General features: G+C 46.2%; 2 protein-coding genes and 1 non-coding gene across 21 annotated transcripts in view; 2 read left to right on the top strand and 1 right to left on the bottom strand.

Annotated features, from left to right (window-relative positions):
- LOC102943236 (zinc finger protein 883) overlaps positions 1-15,823 on the top strand; it is a 2,438,435-nt gene that overhangs the window by 799,005 nt on the left and 1,623,607 nt on the right. The gene's annotated exons all lie outside the window — the stretch shown is intronic.
- Positions 1-15,823, bottom strand: part of LOC114020163 (zinc finger protein 501) — a 1,907,800-nt gene that overhangs the window by 765,006 nt on the left and 1,126,971 nt on the right. For 2 of the 19 annotated variants that reach the window (XM_043537374.1, XM_043537373.1), the window contains exons 2-5: positions 13,390-13,478; positions 12,722-12,848; positions 7,715-7,831; positions 860-6,376 (exon numbers count right to left, since the gene is read on the bottom strand). In XM_043537374.1, the coding sequence (XP_043393309.1) occupies positions 4,917-6,376; positions 7,715-7,831; positions 12,722-12,848; positions 13,390-13,470 (1,785 nt within the window). In that variant the 5' untranslated portion in view covers positions 13,471-13,478 and the 3' untranslated portion in view covers positions 860-4,916. The other 17 variants (XM_043537367.1, XM_043537366.1, XM_043537362.1 and 14 more) reach the window with 15 other exon arrangements.
- Positions 11,631-11,702, top strand: TRNAA-UGC. The gene has a single exon. It is a non-coding gene; the product is annotated as a tRNA-Ala (tRNA).

Consider the following 15,823-nt stretch of genomic DNA (forward strand, 5'->3'; position numbering starts at 1 on the left):
TGGGGGGGGGGGGGCAAAACTGGACGCAGTAGTCCAGATATGGCCTCACCCGTGCCAAATAGAGGGGAATAATCACTTCCCTCGATCTGCTGGCAACACTCCTATTAATGCAGCCCAATATGCCGTTAGCCTTCTTGGCAACAAAGGCACACTGTTCGCTCATATCCACCTTCTCATCCACTGTAATCCCCAGGTCCTTTTTTTGCAGAACTGCCACTTAGCCAGTCAGTCCCCAGCCTGTAGCGGTGGATGGGATTCTTCTCTCCTAAGTGCAGGACTCTGCACTTGTCCTTGTTGAACGTCCTCAGATTTCTTTTGGCCCAATCCTCCAATTTGTCTAGGTCACTCTGGACCCAAATCCTACCCTCCAGAGACTGGATGCTTTACATGCTCTCACAGAGGGAAGAGCACATGTTCCATGATTTCATAGGCAGAATTTTAGGGCTATTTTGATTCAGGGAACTATGCTATTGGGTGCTTTCCCTGTGTGGATTTGACAGGTGGATCAATATAAGATGCACATTGTGACCCTTCTCGGGGTGCTGAGGGCCGAGAGTCTCCTTGTTGCCACCTGACACTAGGAAGAGGGACTTTTGCATTGGGGAGCTGGATGTTAGCAATCAAACTCACCAGCCTGTCAGCCACTCAAGCACCCTTCTCTGAGCTACAGCAGCCCTGCCAGTTGACAATAGAGGCACCGGAACCCCTGAGTTCCATCAGCGTGTCCCACTCTCAGGTCTAGCCCCGATCACCAGATATTCAGAGAAATCCCAGGTCCCCTCTGCCCAAAGCAATGGTATAGCCCAGGTTACCAGTTTTACTGTAGATCACTGCTACCATATCACACACAGCACTTGAGTACAGTTATTGAACAAACAGAAATGTATTTAACAAGAGAGAGAAATTTAAACAGAAACAAATGTGAGTGACGGAAACCAATCGTTACCAACAAAACAAAATCACAAAATGCAACCTACACTTTTTAATAGTTACCTTTCCCGATCTAAGTAGAGTCTCACCTCACATTTCAGTCTGTTGCAGTGATTGCTAGTCCCTAGGAGCCAGGGCCCTGCCTTTTATAAAAATCACCACTGGTTGTTAGGGATCTCTTTTGTCATAAACTGAAGCAGTCTTTTGTCTTTATTTGCAGAAAGGATGATTTCCTCATTGTCATATTGGCCTTTTCACTTCCACAGGGTTTTGATGTCTACAGTTTGGCTTTCACAGTTTTCCATTGGCTTTTCTGGGTTGGTGTAAAGGTTGACAATGGAGCAATACATTGCATAATTAGCTAGCAAGGGAGGGGTGACAATTCCCTCCCACTGGAATGGGCCGTCCCCCACAAGACCAATGATTGGAGTGACTCACTTTCATGACAATACCATATGGGTATAATTTTCCATGCACTTGCATTACTCCTTCAATATGACTCATACTCACCTCTCTCAGTGATTAGGAGTATCAGTAATTAACAAGCTTTCAGTAGAGATCTCACTGCTATGCTTCCTGGATAAATATCATAAAATCAGTGTATTAGGTGCGGTGAGTTTCTCAAGTCTGATACAGAAGTTGCTTGTGAACAACAGTGACCCATTTGGCAATCGGCACCAATGAGTTTTTGTCTCACATGCACTGAGCTATACCGTCACACCCTGATATAACAGAAAGGCCAGCACAAAAAAGAGGGAAAGGAACAATATGATACTAAAATGGCAATGGTTGGAACTCTCCATTTCTCTCAGTCTTTGGACTGATGGGTTCTAAGAGCTGCAGCTACAGTTGAGGAACCAGGCGATCGGACAGCTGGCTCCGCCCTCCATACTAGTAGCTTTCTCACATACAGGGAGATGAGTCAAAATTAGAATTGATGTCACAACTCGCTTCCCATAGGGGATCGCTCTGTCTAAGGCTATGTCTACACTTCAAACACTGGAAGTACTCTTCTAAGAATCTAACATTGTCTTCACTGGGTCTAAGGTCACATTAACTACTTCTCTCAGCAGAGTGGATTTTTCACACCCCTAACAAATGTGGCCATGTCAACGTAGCTTTTCAGCGTAGACAAGCCTTTAGATGGCTTTTTGATATGAAAGGCAATGGACTTCAACCTTTTCCTTAATACTGATGGTTGATGATTGAAGTTTTCCCACCTGCTGGTCACATCCTATGACAGATGTCATGCCTCTCCTTTGCAAATGAGAGAAGTGGGGAAGTCAGTGACCCTTACAGTCTAAGCAGGTAAAAAATTATACAGCTTGTCTCTGTGAGTAGTTTTCATTGGGCCAATATTCTCTTATACACTCTTTTTCACACACATTCTCCCACCCTAACCTTTGGAGTGAGGTTTTCTACCAGAATTCCTTATACTACAGGGGGTAAATTAAATCAAATTAACTTTTCCAAGATAAGAAATCATTTCCTGTATGACTAACAAAACAAAAAACAAGACAACTTTCAGTTTTCCGAAATAATTCAGATTATCATGAGTCTCTTATTCTTTAACCAATAACTTCATCTATAATTTCATTTTCAGTGGTAACACAAATATATTCAAAGATCACAAATTCTTGTCATATATGTTAGTTTTCTTTTAATCCCCATTGCCAACAACTGAACCTTGGCTTAAGTTGTGGTTTGGCCCAACGTAGGTCCCAACCACTGCTGTAAGTTCATATATCTCTGGTTCTTCTGCCATGTGTCTTGGTGGAAGGGGTCTCCTAGGTGGGAATGTTTGCATCATGAGGAAAAATCTCTCTTTTCAAACTTGTTAATGTTTCAAAGTAGGAGGAGGTAGAGGAGAAGTGATGTAAATGCATAAAACACAAGAGAAAACTGTCTGGTCTACACTAAAGACCTTGATCAGTTAACTATATTGCTCACAGGTGTGAAAAATCAATACAGCTGAGCAACGTAGTTACACAGCCCTAACCCCCTGTGTAGATGGCATTACATCAGCAGGAGCGCTTCTCCTGCCAACATCGCCACTGCCGCTTGTGGGGGGTGGACTAAGAAAGTCCGATAGAGGGAGAGATCTCTCCCACTGGCTGAGAGCGTCTGTAATAGCATTGGTGCAGCTGCGCCAACATCAGCTTTATTGTGTATCCATCGCATCAGACACAAAACCACAGAATAAGGACTCAACATGTGTGTATCCAGAAGTCTGAAAATAGAGCCTGACACATTCATTGCCTCATTGGTTACCATCATTTCTGCAGCCTGAAAGTCCTTGTTACCCACTCAGGCAGCCAGTTTGGATCCAAAGACGGAGTGCTTCATAGGACATTCCTTCCCCGTGGATCCCAAACGATGAATGGCGATTGTTGTCAATCGAACCCTGGCATCCTTGGAACTGTAATCAGTGACACTGAACTAGTAAGTGGAGTTGTACAAGCAATTTTCCTGGGGTCATTGGTCACCATAGCTTCCTTTACTGGGGTGGAAACCAAGAACTGAGTGTGTATTCTTTCAACCCCAGTTTTTTTCAAATCCTTGGCCTTGGTTAGGGTAAATTTACATTTCTCTGAAGTAGAATCCTTTACAAAACCACTCAAAATCTCAGCAGTGTTAGTAAGGAATGACTTCCAAAAACATGCCCAGTTTTTCTTAATTTCTGATTGGAGATTTTAAATGACTACTGTTTCTTTGTTAGCATGTCGGTAAATTGGAGAGTTCTCTCCTGTTGACAGAACTGTACTTGAACTGTCTCCATGTCATCATGGAGGGATGGGGAAAAAGCAAAGCTGAAGTGAGAAATTATGACTTTAGCAAATGGCCATTTGTCTTAAAATTCTCCAATAAATCTGAGCTACATCGTATCAAACAGAACTAGTATCCAACTGGGTGACCAAACACTCTTCAGGAAAGATAAAAAGCCATGTCACAGAGAGATAGAATACATGACAATGAGAGTGTCAAGTGAAATTTCAGGGCAGGTTACACCTGATTATTCAGAATCAGGACAAGAGATTCTCCCATCACATTCTCCTCTGATCCATTCAAATCAGCTTCACTCAGACTGTCTCAATAGTCAGCTATGTTATTTACAAAATTTTAGTATCCTAGCACCCCCATAATGGGGGACAAAACAGCCACCTTGCCAGAAATGACTTTACCAATAGATGGAACCTAGGATTTAAACTCCAGATGATCACACTGTGCTTGGGAACCATTTGAATTCCCCTTCCAGGTCTTTGACACTTTCATCTCCAGTCATAGCGACTCTGATATAGGATTAAAGAAGCCAAAGTATCATCTCCAAGCACAGACAACTGAGAACGCTTCATCACATGACACTTTGAGACATGGAGGGATAGAATGTGATGAAGATAAACTCTGCATGGCTCAGACAAGAGGTAACAGTTCTGCAGTGATGGGGAAGGAGGGAATCTCTGAGTTACCGTGTCTCCTTCCAGCGTCAGAGGCTGAAAGGACACTTTTTTCCCTGCCCCTCTTCATTTAAATAAAACTTGAAAAGTTCCCAATATAACTGCTTTTCAGCACAACCCAGAGCAACGTGAGAAGAACTGGCAATGATACAATCTGTATCATTGGTGACTAACAATAACTTTGCAATAAGAGGAATGCTATAAATGTGATGCTCCCTGGTTCCTGATAGGAAGGGCACACTCAAATTACTCATGAGACAATGGAATTGATAGAAAGGACAAATGGGTCCACCTCAGAACAGGGCAAACTGCAAAAGGCAAAAATGGGCCCCTCACCTGGACAAGCTAAGGGAAAATGAGACTGCAAACAGTTCAAGCTGCTTTAAAAGTTACTATGTGGGAATCAGGAAAAGTATTAAAGAAAAAAAAGTACGGATAGCCCTAGAGGTTTTTATTGTATTGATCTCCCGTGCAGATTCTCTGATAGCTAACATGGGCTTAGTGCCAAGAGAAGGTATTCCCACACTCACGTCATTCATAGGGCCTCTCCCCTGGATGGATTCTCTGATGTTCAGAAAGGGCTGAGATATTAGTGAAGCTTTCCCCACACTCGCTGCATTCACAGGGCCTCTCTCCTATGTGGATTCTCTGATGCCTAATAAGGTGCGAGCTGCGAATGAAGGTTTTCCCACACTCACTGCATTCATAGGGCCTCTCCCCCGTGTGGATTCTCTGATGTTTAGAAAGGGCTGAGGTGTTAGTGAAGCATTTTCCACACTCACGGCATTCAAAGGGCCTCTCTCCTGTGTGGATTCTCTGATGTTCAGAAAGGCCTGATCTGTGAGTGAAGTTTTTCCCACACTCACTGCATTCATAGGGCCTCTCCCCTGTGTGGAGTCTCTGATGTTCAGAAAGGGCTGATTTGCTAGTGAAACTTTTCCCACACTCATTGCATTTATATGGCCTCTCCCCTGTATGGATTCTCTGATGTTGAAGAAGACCTGATCTGCGAGTGAAGTTTTTCCCACACTCACTGCATGCATAGGGCCTCTCCCCTGTGTGGAGTCTCTGATGTTCAGAAAGGGCTGAGCCGTTAGTGAAGCTTTCCCCACACTCACTGCATTCATAAGGCCTCTCCCCTGTATGGATTCTCTGATGCCTAATAAGGTGTGAGCTGCGATTGAAGGTTTTCCCACACTCACAGCATTCATAGGGCTTCTCCCCTGTGTGGATTCTCTGATGGAGAAAAAGGCCTGATCTCTGAGTGAAGTTTTTCCCACACTCACGGCATTCATAGGGCCTCTCCCCTGTGTGGATTCTCTGATGTTCAGAAAGGGCTGAGCTGCTAGTGAAGCATTTCCCACACTCACAGCATTCATAGGGCCTCTCCCCTGTGTGGATTCTCTGATGGAGGAAAACGCCTGATCTGTGAGTGAAGCTTTTCCCACACTCACTGCATTCATAGGGCCTCTCCCCTGTGTGGATTCTCTGATGTTCAGAAAGGGCTGAGCTCTTAGTGAAGCATTTTCCACACTCACAGCATTCATAGGGCCTCTCCCCTGTGTGGATTCTCTGATGATTAAGAAGGGCTGATCTGTTAGTGAAGTTTTTCCCACACTCAGTGCATTCATAGGGTTTCTCACCTGTGTGGATTCTCTGATGCTTTATAAGGGCTGAGTTGTCACATAAGTTTTTCCCACAGTCAGTGCATGTATGTTTCTTCTTTCCCCTGAGGATTTCCTGCTGGGCTGTGGTTTGCTTGATGTCCTTCTGAGTTTCCTGACAGGAAATACATTTATCCACTTTCTCCCCTGGCTGGTTTCCCTCCTCTCTCTCTGGTCGGTGCTGAATCTCACAGGATTTTCCCTGCTCATTACTCCTGGACACATTCCTTTTCAATCTTTGCGATAATTCTCTGTGTTTATCCACTTGCCCAGCATCTTCCTGCTGAGAATTCTGCTCCTCTTTGTCACATACCATTGCTTCACCTCCTATGATAGAGACAGAAACCTCAAACAGGGATGGAAAGGGGAAGGCCAAATCAAAACAAGTGCTGGAAAGAGGTCAAATAAAAATCAGGTACTCAACTCCCCCATACTCTTCTTCCCCAAAATGTAGTAGTAGAATTTTATGTTTGCATTTTATATAATTTAGAATGAAGGATAAAGAATAATAACGTAGCATGTATTAAATGTATTGGTGTATGATTTGATCATATCCTGCCAGCCACCCTTTTTGAACAACAGAAAGGAACGACCTAATGGGACAATGGGTAGAGATACATCAGCCAGAATCTGTGTCTGGACTGATTTCAAGGCAGTAACAGATCTTTGAGGGTCACCAATTTGTTGTAGGTTTAGCATTTTGAAATAAGAAAGAATCCCATGATGGTTTTCTTTTGCATTGCAATTTGATGTTCCTGTTCAAAATGTTGTGTGTAAATTAATTCTGTTTTGTCTGTGAATGAGGAATGTGTGTTTTAAGAGATAAGCGTGAAGGCCATCACTGAACCAGATGTACGAGGGAGGAACCGGAGACAGACGTAAGGGCTCCAGGAGGCAGCAACATGCCCCTATTGAAATGTCAGAGGAGGACAGATTGACGACTTTAAAGGTGAGACAGGCACCTATCAATGGGGACAAGACAGCTGTGACCAAAACCAGCATGGGATAACTCCCTGAGGAACTTGATGAAAGAACAAGATAAAGGATGAGAAGGACAATTTAAGAAAACGAGCACTCGTCATACAATAATTGATTACAGCATGCCAGTGCAAAACTCATTGGTCCCAATGAAGGAAAATCACTATATAAACAGGATGCCTTGCCATGAAACTTTGGGTTTGTCCTGCCAAGACTTCAAAGCATCATGTCACAACCAACAGAACCCGGCTCCTCCTACCTGTGATCAACCTAGCTGGCCAATAGATTGATCTGGACTCTGGACTGGTAACTATAACATCGACTGGCAGGACAGTGTATGTGTGTGGTGTGATAGAATGCATATGTTAACTGTTGTGTCTTGAATAAACGCGGCGTATTGCCTTTTCCCCTGAAAAAAGATCCCGTGTGCTTGTTATAAGACAAATAGGAGAGAGGAGGGGATCAATTTGGCCTTCACATCCCATCCAAATTTGCAGGGGGAAGGGAGGAAGCTACTGCCTGGTGTCTGCTAGGATCTGCAGGAAGCCATGAGCTATATTTACACTGAGGATACGACCCCTGCTAGGGACAATAATGAACTGAGAGACCTCCCAAGGGCTTTGTAGGGTATCCCAGATATTTTCTTCAGGCACTTACAGATTTTGAGTTGGTTTAATGTTTCCTCACCTGTGTAGGGTGCTCTCAGGATCTCTCTTTCCTCTGAACCCTGGAGGTCTGGGACCCATGACTCTTCCCCTTGTTCCACCTGGGAGATCACATCCAGTCTGGATACTGGAAACCCTGCTTAGATGAAAGAAAACCAAGGAGTACAGTTGGTTTCATAAGACTTTGTCATAAAAAAAACAAACATTCTATTAATTTAACTTCAGTACTTAGTGTGACCTGGTGTGCCATGGGCAGTCCTCACTGCAAATGCCAACGTCAGGGGAGGCTGAAAAAGGGAGAGCAGATGCTCCTAAAACTGGTGGTTAACACTGAAGTTAAATTCACCGACCAGTCACAAACAGTGCTTCCGATCACCCATACTGGTTATCGAGAAGCTGAAAAAAGAAATCACACAGCCCCTTTTATTGCATTCCAGTTCTCTGACTCCCAATCAGCACCTAAGTCCAGTACAGTGAGAGGTTATTTAAAAACTGTGCAGAAATAGACAAAATATTTTTCTGACTCCAAAGTTTCAGCCACATTACCAGGTTAGTATAGGTTTGGATCTTACATAAAATACCATGCTGCCTGCCAATCCTTTAGCATCTAAACTAAAAGTTTATTATAAAAGAAACAAAGAAGAAGGGAGTTGTTAAATGGGAAAGCAGTCAGATACATTCAGAAATCTATATATCAGGTTCTTAGCAGTACTGGTGAGTTGCTGGCTTCAAAGTCTATCTGAAACATATCCACAGGTGGGATGGGTCATTCAGTCCTTTGTTTAAAGCTTAGTTTGTAGAAAAATTGCTCCAGAGGTAGGAAGAGGGATTGAAGACAAAATGGAGTTGATTCAGCTGCCCTTTATATTCCTTTTGCCACGTCGCTTGTACTTCCTGTGTCCCAAACACAAGCTTTGCAGCACATGGCATGGAAAGGCCTTGGAGTTCTAAGTACACAGGCATACCCCTGCATGTCTTGCTGACTCAATAGATGTATCCCATTAGTCCTTTACATGGGTTCATTGTACAGGTGATGACCCTGGATGGGCTATCGAACCGGCCAGGCACTGCTGACGCCAATATGTCTGCGTGTGTCACCCAGAAACACTGCACAAGTCTAGAAATACAGATATACCCTACATATCTATAACTCACAATACAAAGGTGATACAAACATAGAAAGAAAATTATCATACTTAGAAAATCATAACATTTTCACTGACAAATTACATGGCATATCTAGTACGATTCATTGCAATTTATCATATTGGTATTAATAATAAAATTAATAAATAATAATAATAAAGTGTCTTACAATTTCAGACAGTGTCACACTTAGTAAACCAGTGAATTCCCAGGACCATCTCCCCAGGTCCTTGAAGATGCCAAACACTCTGCTTATGAGGGATTGAAATACCCACATACCTGCTGGGAACACACACAGACAGACACTGTATCCGTCTGTACCCCTATGTTCACTCTTCTAGAAAATTATGACCAATTTTGTACATAGTCTGGCTTGTGAGGTATCATTTGAAAACGCATAATCTACTGACTATTATCCTCCTGTTAAAATGTGTAGCAACACTGTATCTAAAGTTATGAGGTTTTACTGTGTGATATTACTGAAAAAGTTACAGTTCTGAAGAACACCCACAGAGGAGTTCTTCAGAGACAGCAAGGCAAATAGCTGGTCAAATAGCCATTCTCTGGCAGGGAGAAAGTGTGAAGAAGACATTTACAGTCCATTACAGGGACCACTTGAAGCTCATATCTACAACAGACAGCCTGTCACCATGACTCAGCTGAGAACTGAAGTTGTTTCTAGTCCAAAGGACTGAATTATAAAAAGAGGGGAGGAAAATGCTTGGGACTCTCTCTCTCCCCCATTTCCCTCCGTTCATGACAACTCCTGAAGAACTGAACTTGGGGGGCAGGGGCGCGTTAGGGGGAGTCCTAGCTAAAAGGAAAGTCAGCCTGGCTCAGCATATGGTGAGAGAAACATTTGCTTTGAATCCATTTTAGCTTGTTAAGTAGACATTTGAGTGTTTCATCTTGCATTTCTTTTCATAGAATATCATAGAATATCAGGGTTGGAAGGGACCTCAGGAGGTCATCTAGTCCAACCCCTGGTAAACAGTTCTGACTTTTATGCCACATTACCTGTAGTCACTTAAAATCTTTTTTTCAATAGTTAACAATCTTGTTTTATCATTTTATCTAATCAGCGTGTTTGGATTAAAGTGTGTTGCAAACTCCATTTGGGATAACAAGGCTGGTGCATGTTATTTTTCACTGATGAAATGACAGACTTCATATGAGCTTGCATTGTTCAGTAGTGTGCTGGACAGTGCAAGATGCACATTTCTGGAGGAAAGTCTGGGACCAGAGAATTTTCTGGGGCTCTCCTGTGGTGCACTGTAATTTGTGAGTGGCTGACTAGCAGCACTCAATACTGTGTACCTGGGAGCGAGTTACATGCTGGAGACTGTGTGTTAACTGCCCAGGAGTGGCTGTTCTCACAGTAAAGCAGTGTAAAAGGCACCCCAGATTGGGGAACTGAGGGGAAACAGCTGTTCAAAAGTCCAAATTGTACAGTGGTTAATGTCACAGACACTCAATTTCAAAAAGTCTCCTAAAACACAGAGAAAGTAAATCCATGTCCCAGAAATCGAAGACTCCAGAGAGAGGACAAGTCTCCCTGGCACTGCTTCTTGCTGACAGAGAGGTCCAGAGACAATGAGAGAGTCCTGGGGAAGCTGGGAACAGTAAGCATGGGCTGGTGGGGTTCAGTGGAGAAAGGGAACAGGAAGGGCAGGGATATTACTGAATGCAGGATCTCAGCAGTCCTAGATGTCAGGATAACACATATTACAGCCCATTGGAAAACATAATCCCAACTATACATATAAAATGATGGGGTCTAAAGAAGGTGGTCAAGGAAAGTGTGGGACCCTTACTGAATATGGGAGGCACTCTAATGACAGACGATGTGGAAAAAGCTAATGTACTCAATGCTTTTTTTGCCTCTGTCTTCACGAACAAGGCCAGCTCCCGGATTACTGCAGTGGGCAGCACAGTATGGGGAGGAGGTGACCAGCCCTCTGTGGAGAAAGAAGTGGTTCAGAACTATTTAGAAAAGCTGGACGAGCACAAGTCCATGCGGCCGGATGCACTGCATCCAAGCGCGCCAAAGGAGTTGGCGGATGTGATTGCAGAGCCATTGGCCATTATCTTTGAAAACTCATGGCGATCGGGGGCAGTCCCGGACAACTGGAAAAAGGCAAATGTAGTGCCCATCTTTTAAAAAGGGAAGGAGGAGGATCTGGGGATCTACAGGCCAGTCAGCCTCACCTCAGTCCCTTAAAAAACCATAGAACCAATTTTGAAGCACTTCAACGACAAAAAAGTGATCAGGAACAGTCAGCATGGATTCACCAAGGGCAACTCATGCCTGACTAATCTAATTGCGTTCTATGATGAGATAACTTGCTCTGTGGATGAGGGGAAAGCAGTGGATGTGTTATTCCTTGACTTTAGCAAAGCTTTTGATACAGTCTCCCACAGTATTCTTGCCAGCAAGTTAAAGAAGTACGGGCTGAATGAATGGACTATAAGGTGGATAAAAAGCTGGCTAGATCATCGGGTAGTGATCAATGGCTCTATGTCTGGTTGGCTGCCGGTATCAAGCGGAGTGCCCAAAAAGGTCAGTCCTGGGGTCGGTTTTGTTCAAAACCTTCATTAATGATCTGGAGGATGCTATGGATTGCACCCTCAGCAAGTCTGAAGATGACACTAAACTGGGAGGAGAGGTAGATACGCTGGAGGGTAGGGATAAGATACAGAGGGACCTAGACAAATTAGAGGATTGGGCCAAAATAAACCTGAGGAGGTTCAACAAGGACAAGTGGATGTTTGTCCTTAGCTACGTCTAGTTTGGGGATGAAGCTCAGTGGTAGAGCACATGCTTTGCATGTATGAGGCCCTGGGTTGAATCCCCAGCATCTCCAAGTTTGCCTTTGGAGGGGGGATTTGATAGCTGCTTTCAACTACCTGAAAGGGGGTTCCAAAGAGGATGGAGCTAGGCTATTCTCAGTGGTGGCAGATGGCAGAACAAGGAGCAATGGTCTCAAGTTCCAGTGGGGGAGGTTAAAGTTGAATATTAGGAAAAAATTCTTCACTAGGATGGGGGTGAAGGACTGGAATGGGTTTCCTGGGGAGGTGGTGGAATCTCCTTCCTTAGAGGTTTTTAAGGTCAAGTTTTGCAAAGCCCTGGCTGGGATGATTTAGGTGGGGACTGGTCCCGCTTTGAGCAGGGGGTTGAACTAGATGACCTCCTGAGGTCCCTTCCAACCCTGATATTCTATGAACACTAGGAAATTATAAGCTATAATTCAGGAGCAACAGACTCTAATTAGTCTGGAAAAGCAGAATGTGAAAAATAAGAATCGGGGTCATGTGACTTTGGCAAAGGGGGACTCTCCAGGTCTCAAGAAGCTTCGCTACCAACCTAAGTCATTTTCACATGCTGGGGTACAATCCAGATCAATGAGGAGTTGTGTCATCTGTAATCCCGGGTGATATTCAAGGTTCTGCTGCTGGAGCCCCCCTGTCTGGATACCCCCCACCAGCGTTCAAGGACGCACTGAGTCTCTCTGTGATAAGTAACCCTGGACCAGCAGCTCTGACTCCAGCAGCCTGCTTGTTCCACCCCAAGCACATTCTGGTCTGGGTGGAGTAGGCTCAGGGTTTGAGACAAGGCCATGGGTGGGAAGCTTCTGTTGGTTATGCGGGACCTAACCCCCAGTTTTACTTGTGCAAAGAAGAGATATTTGACACTGTGCAATACTGCTCCTGTGCTCTATTGCCAAAGTGTTCTGCAGTAGGGGAGGGTCTCTGGCAGTGTGTGTGTCACTGGCATATTGGGGTGATGCTGAAACAGGACAGAGTAGAGATGGCATTGTGGGGCTGGCGTGAACCTTCTCTCTTCATTTCCCCTTCCAAGAAGAGAGGGGACAGGAACCCTTACCCAGCGAGGTCACATTCTCATAATTCTCCTGCATGACGTCTCTGTAGAGGGCTCTCTGATCGGGGTCCAGCAGCGCCCACTCTTCCCTAGTGAAATACACAGCCACCTCCTCAAAGGTCACCAGCCCCTGAAAGAGCAAGAGTCCAACACTCAGTACCTGCTGCCCTACTCACAGCCCCACTATTCGTGGGGGAGAGGAGCCAATCAAATGGAAGCTCTGGGAGGCTCACAGTCAACAGAGGCCCACCCCCACCCCGCTCAGAGCAGCCAGGAAACACCAGGGTGAGGGGACGAAGCGAGAATCTCCCCAAACCTGACTGGTGGGTGCCCCCTTCATCTCTCACAGCAGCTGCTGGTTAGTCGGGTCAGGCTCTAGCACTATGAGTCTGGTGAGTTTTCCCAGCTCCATATAGGTGGGTTATTTTCTGTTTCACAAATTAGGGCATTTCCCCTCCGAACCTCATGGGTCTGTTCCTAGAATCTAGGCCACTTATTAAACAACTCCCAGCAGCTTTGCCACCCCCTGTCCTCCTCCCTTTTTCCACCCTGGGAATTTCCTGCCCCGCTCCAACCTCCAACCCAGACGGTGCAAACCTTCCCATCTCCGGCGTATTTGCTGCCCCCTCCCTCCTGCAGGAACCCACCAGGAACCCCCCAATAATTCCTACATGAACTGGCTCCTCTGCAGCCATTTCTCTCCCCTGTCCCATGGGAGGATGGAATGAACTGGAGCGAAACATGGACGTCATTCTGCAGCCTGGCCGGGTGAGAAGGGAAATTCTGGAGGTTTCAGAACAGGCTTTAGTTAATTTCACATCATGCTTCCCCCAGGCCCTTTCCCTGCAGACAGATATCCTAGATTCTGCCATGCTGGAAAAATGCTTGATCTCTTTATTACACTGCAGACCTGGCCCCTCCTGCCAGGCTAAGCCCAAGGACACATTTTTAACCTCTCTTCTCCCTCACCACATCCCGTAACAAAGTCTTTGAACAAAATGCTCAAAAAAAGGAGAGCCAAAGGAGTCACTTTCGATGATTCAGTCTGACACGGACCTCATGGCAGCCACACCCCAGCAAGAGGGACATGGAGTCAGGAACTGGGCTTTCCCCTGTCTGATGCTCATCTTGTCCACAGGAAAGTGACTCTACCCAGGGTGCAGTAATTAATCTGTCTGGACAGATTAGATATCTGGAAATCTCTCTCAAAACTCTTCTCTCCCACAGCCCTTTTCAGTCTCTCTTTCTATCTCCTTTTCCCTGTCCCCTTTCCCTGCCCACCTGGTACAAAAGTCCCATTCCTGGGTTGTTTGCTCCCCATGGCTGGATTTGTCCCTGCAATTGCTAATGGGAGGAGAAATGGGGGGATGGGGGGAGGGGACGCTGTTTGTGTGGAGTCATTTTAATGCCAGACCCCAGCATTTTCCCTTGGTTTCTTTTAGTTACCTGGAGTCTCTGGCTCAGAATTTAGTATTAACAGGGCCTATAGGGCTAGTACCAGCTGGAGAAAGTCATCACCTGGGCCATGCAGAGAAGCAGCTTTAATTAAGGTCACTTCCCAGCACAGAACCCTCACTGGGTCTCCCAGATCACAATGAAGGCTGCAATGTGTGACCCAGGAAGCTGAACCCCAATATCCTGAGCAGAGAGGGACAGTGTGTTTGAGCAGCATTCCCGCCTTTAGTTCTCTGGGGAGAGCAGTTAATGAGAGCACCTCCTCACAGGGAGAATTGCTAATCTCATTTGCCCCACTGTCCATCTGGAGTCACTCCTTGCCTTTCCATGCAGTGACTCTGGTTTAACAATGGTCTTAATGAAACCAGATTTCAGAAAGAATGAGTCCAGAATGCTGTGGATGAGACCATTGTGCGGCAATGCTAACCCCCTTTCTACCTCCCTCACCCCGCAGATCTAGGGCAAGGACTGGGGGCACGAATTTTCCCAACGGAACCGGAAGTTCCTGCAGTTTTCAAGAGAGGAGAAAAGCAAAATCTGTGTTTGATAAGTGGATAGAAAGTTACCACAGTGACTGGGCATGGCTGAGAAATGACAGGCAGTGCTTGGAGCCAGGATTCTGACACAAGCTGATCAGGGAGAAGGAGCATGGTTAGTAGCAGCCTCCACAGCCAGGGTCCCCCAGACACCCCCCCAGTATCCAAAGCCCGGACCCCCCCAGCCAGGGTCCCACCAGGTATTCCCTGGGACCCAGCCCCCATAGTCCCTGCCCAGGGACCCCAGATGCTTCTCAGAACCCCACCAGCCAGGGAACCCCCACCAGACCTTCACTGCCAGCCTGAGAATCCCAAAGGATTCCCTCCACCAAGAGTCCCCAGCAGCCAGGGACTCCCCCCCACTGGGAACTCAGTCCCTCACTGCCTGCCTGGGATTCTCCCACTGCCTGCCTAGGATCCCCACCTGCCCTTCAGCAGAATCTGCCATGCCGTTTGCCAGAGACCCCCTGATGCTTTACAGTGGGACCCCGCACCCTGTCTGCCTGGCATCCCCCGACCTACTGCCAGAACTCCCCGCCCCAGCTCTGTGCACCGGGCATGGCAATGATCCCAGGAGCCGGGGGGGAAGCCCAGACAGAGCCCCTGGCAAAGCACCAGGCACCCTCTAACCCCCTGCCCAGCCTCCCCAAGATGCCCCCACCCCCACTGTTCTGCAGCCAACAGGCCCCAGCGACACCCACCTCCAGGACCCATAGCCTCAGGGCTGGGCACATCAGAACCACCCCCCAAAACCTCAAACCTCCAGAACCCACCAACCTGACTAGGGTACCCCCTGCCCAGTCACCCAGAGGCCTCCCCCTACCACAATGACCCTTCAGCTCCAGCTGCAATCTCCCCACACAGACATGCCACCCCCCCACCCCCCCGGAACAGTGTTACCTCAGTGTCTGATAAATGGATAGAAAGTTATCACCACCCTCTGCTGGCCAGTCACACAAGCAGAGGGAGCCCTTGGGGATGCTTCTTTAACAGGAGAGTGGAAGGCATGGAGGGCCAAAATAGGTAACAGAGTGGCAGCCGTATTAGTCTGTATCCACAAAAAGAAAAGGAGTACTTGTGGCACCTTAGTCTCTAAATACTCCTTTTCTTTTTG

Source organism: Chelonia mydas, chromosome 28 (genome assembly GCF_015237465.2).
Source record: "Chelonia mydas isolate rCheMyd1 chromosome 28, rCheMyd1.pri.v2, whole genome shotgun sequence".
In the NCBI taxonomy this organism is placed as follows: domain Eukaryota; kingdom Metazoa; phylum Chordata; order Testudines; family Cheloniidae; genus Chelonia; species Chelonia mydas.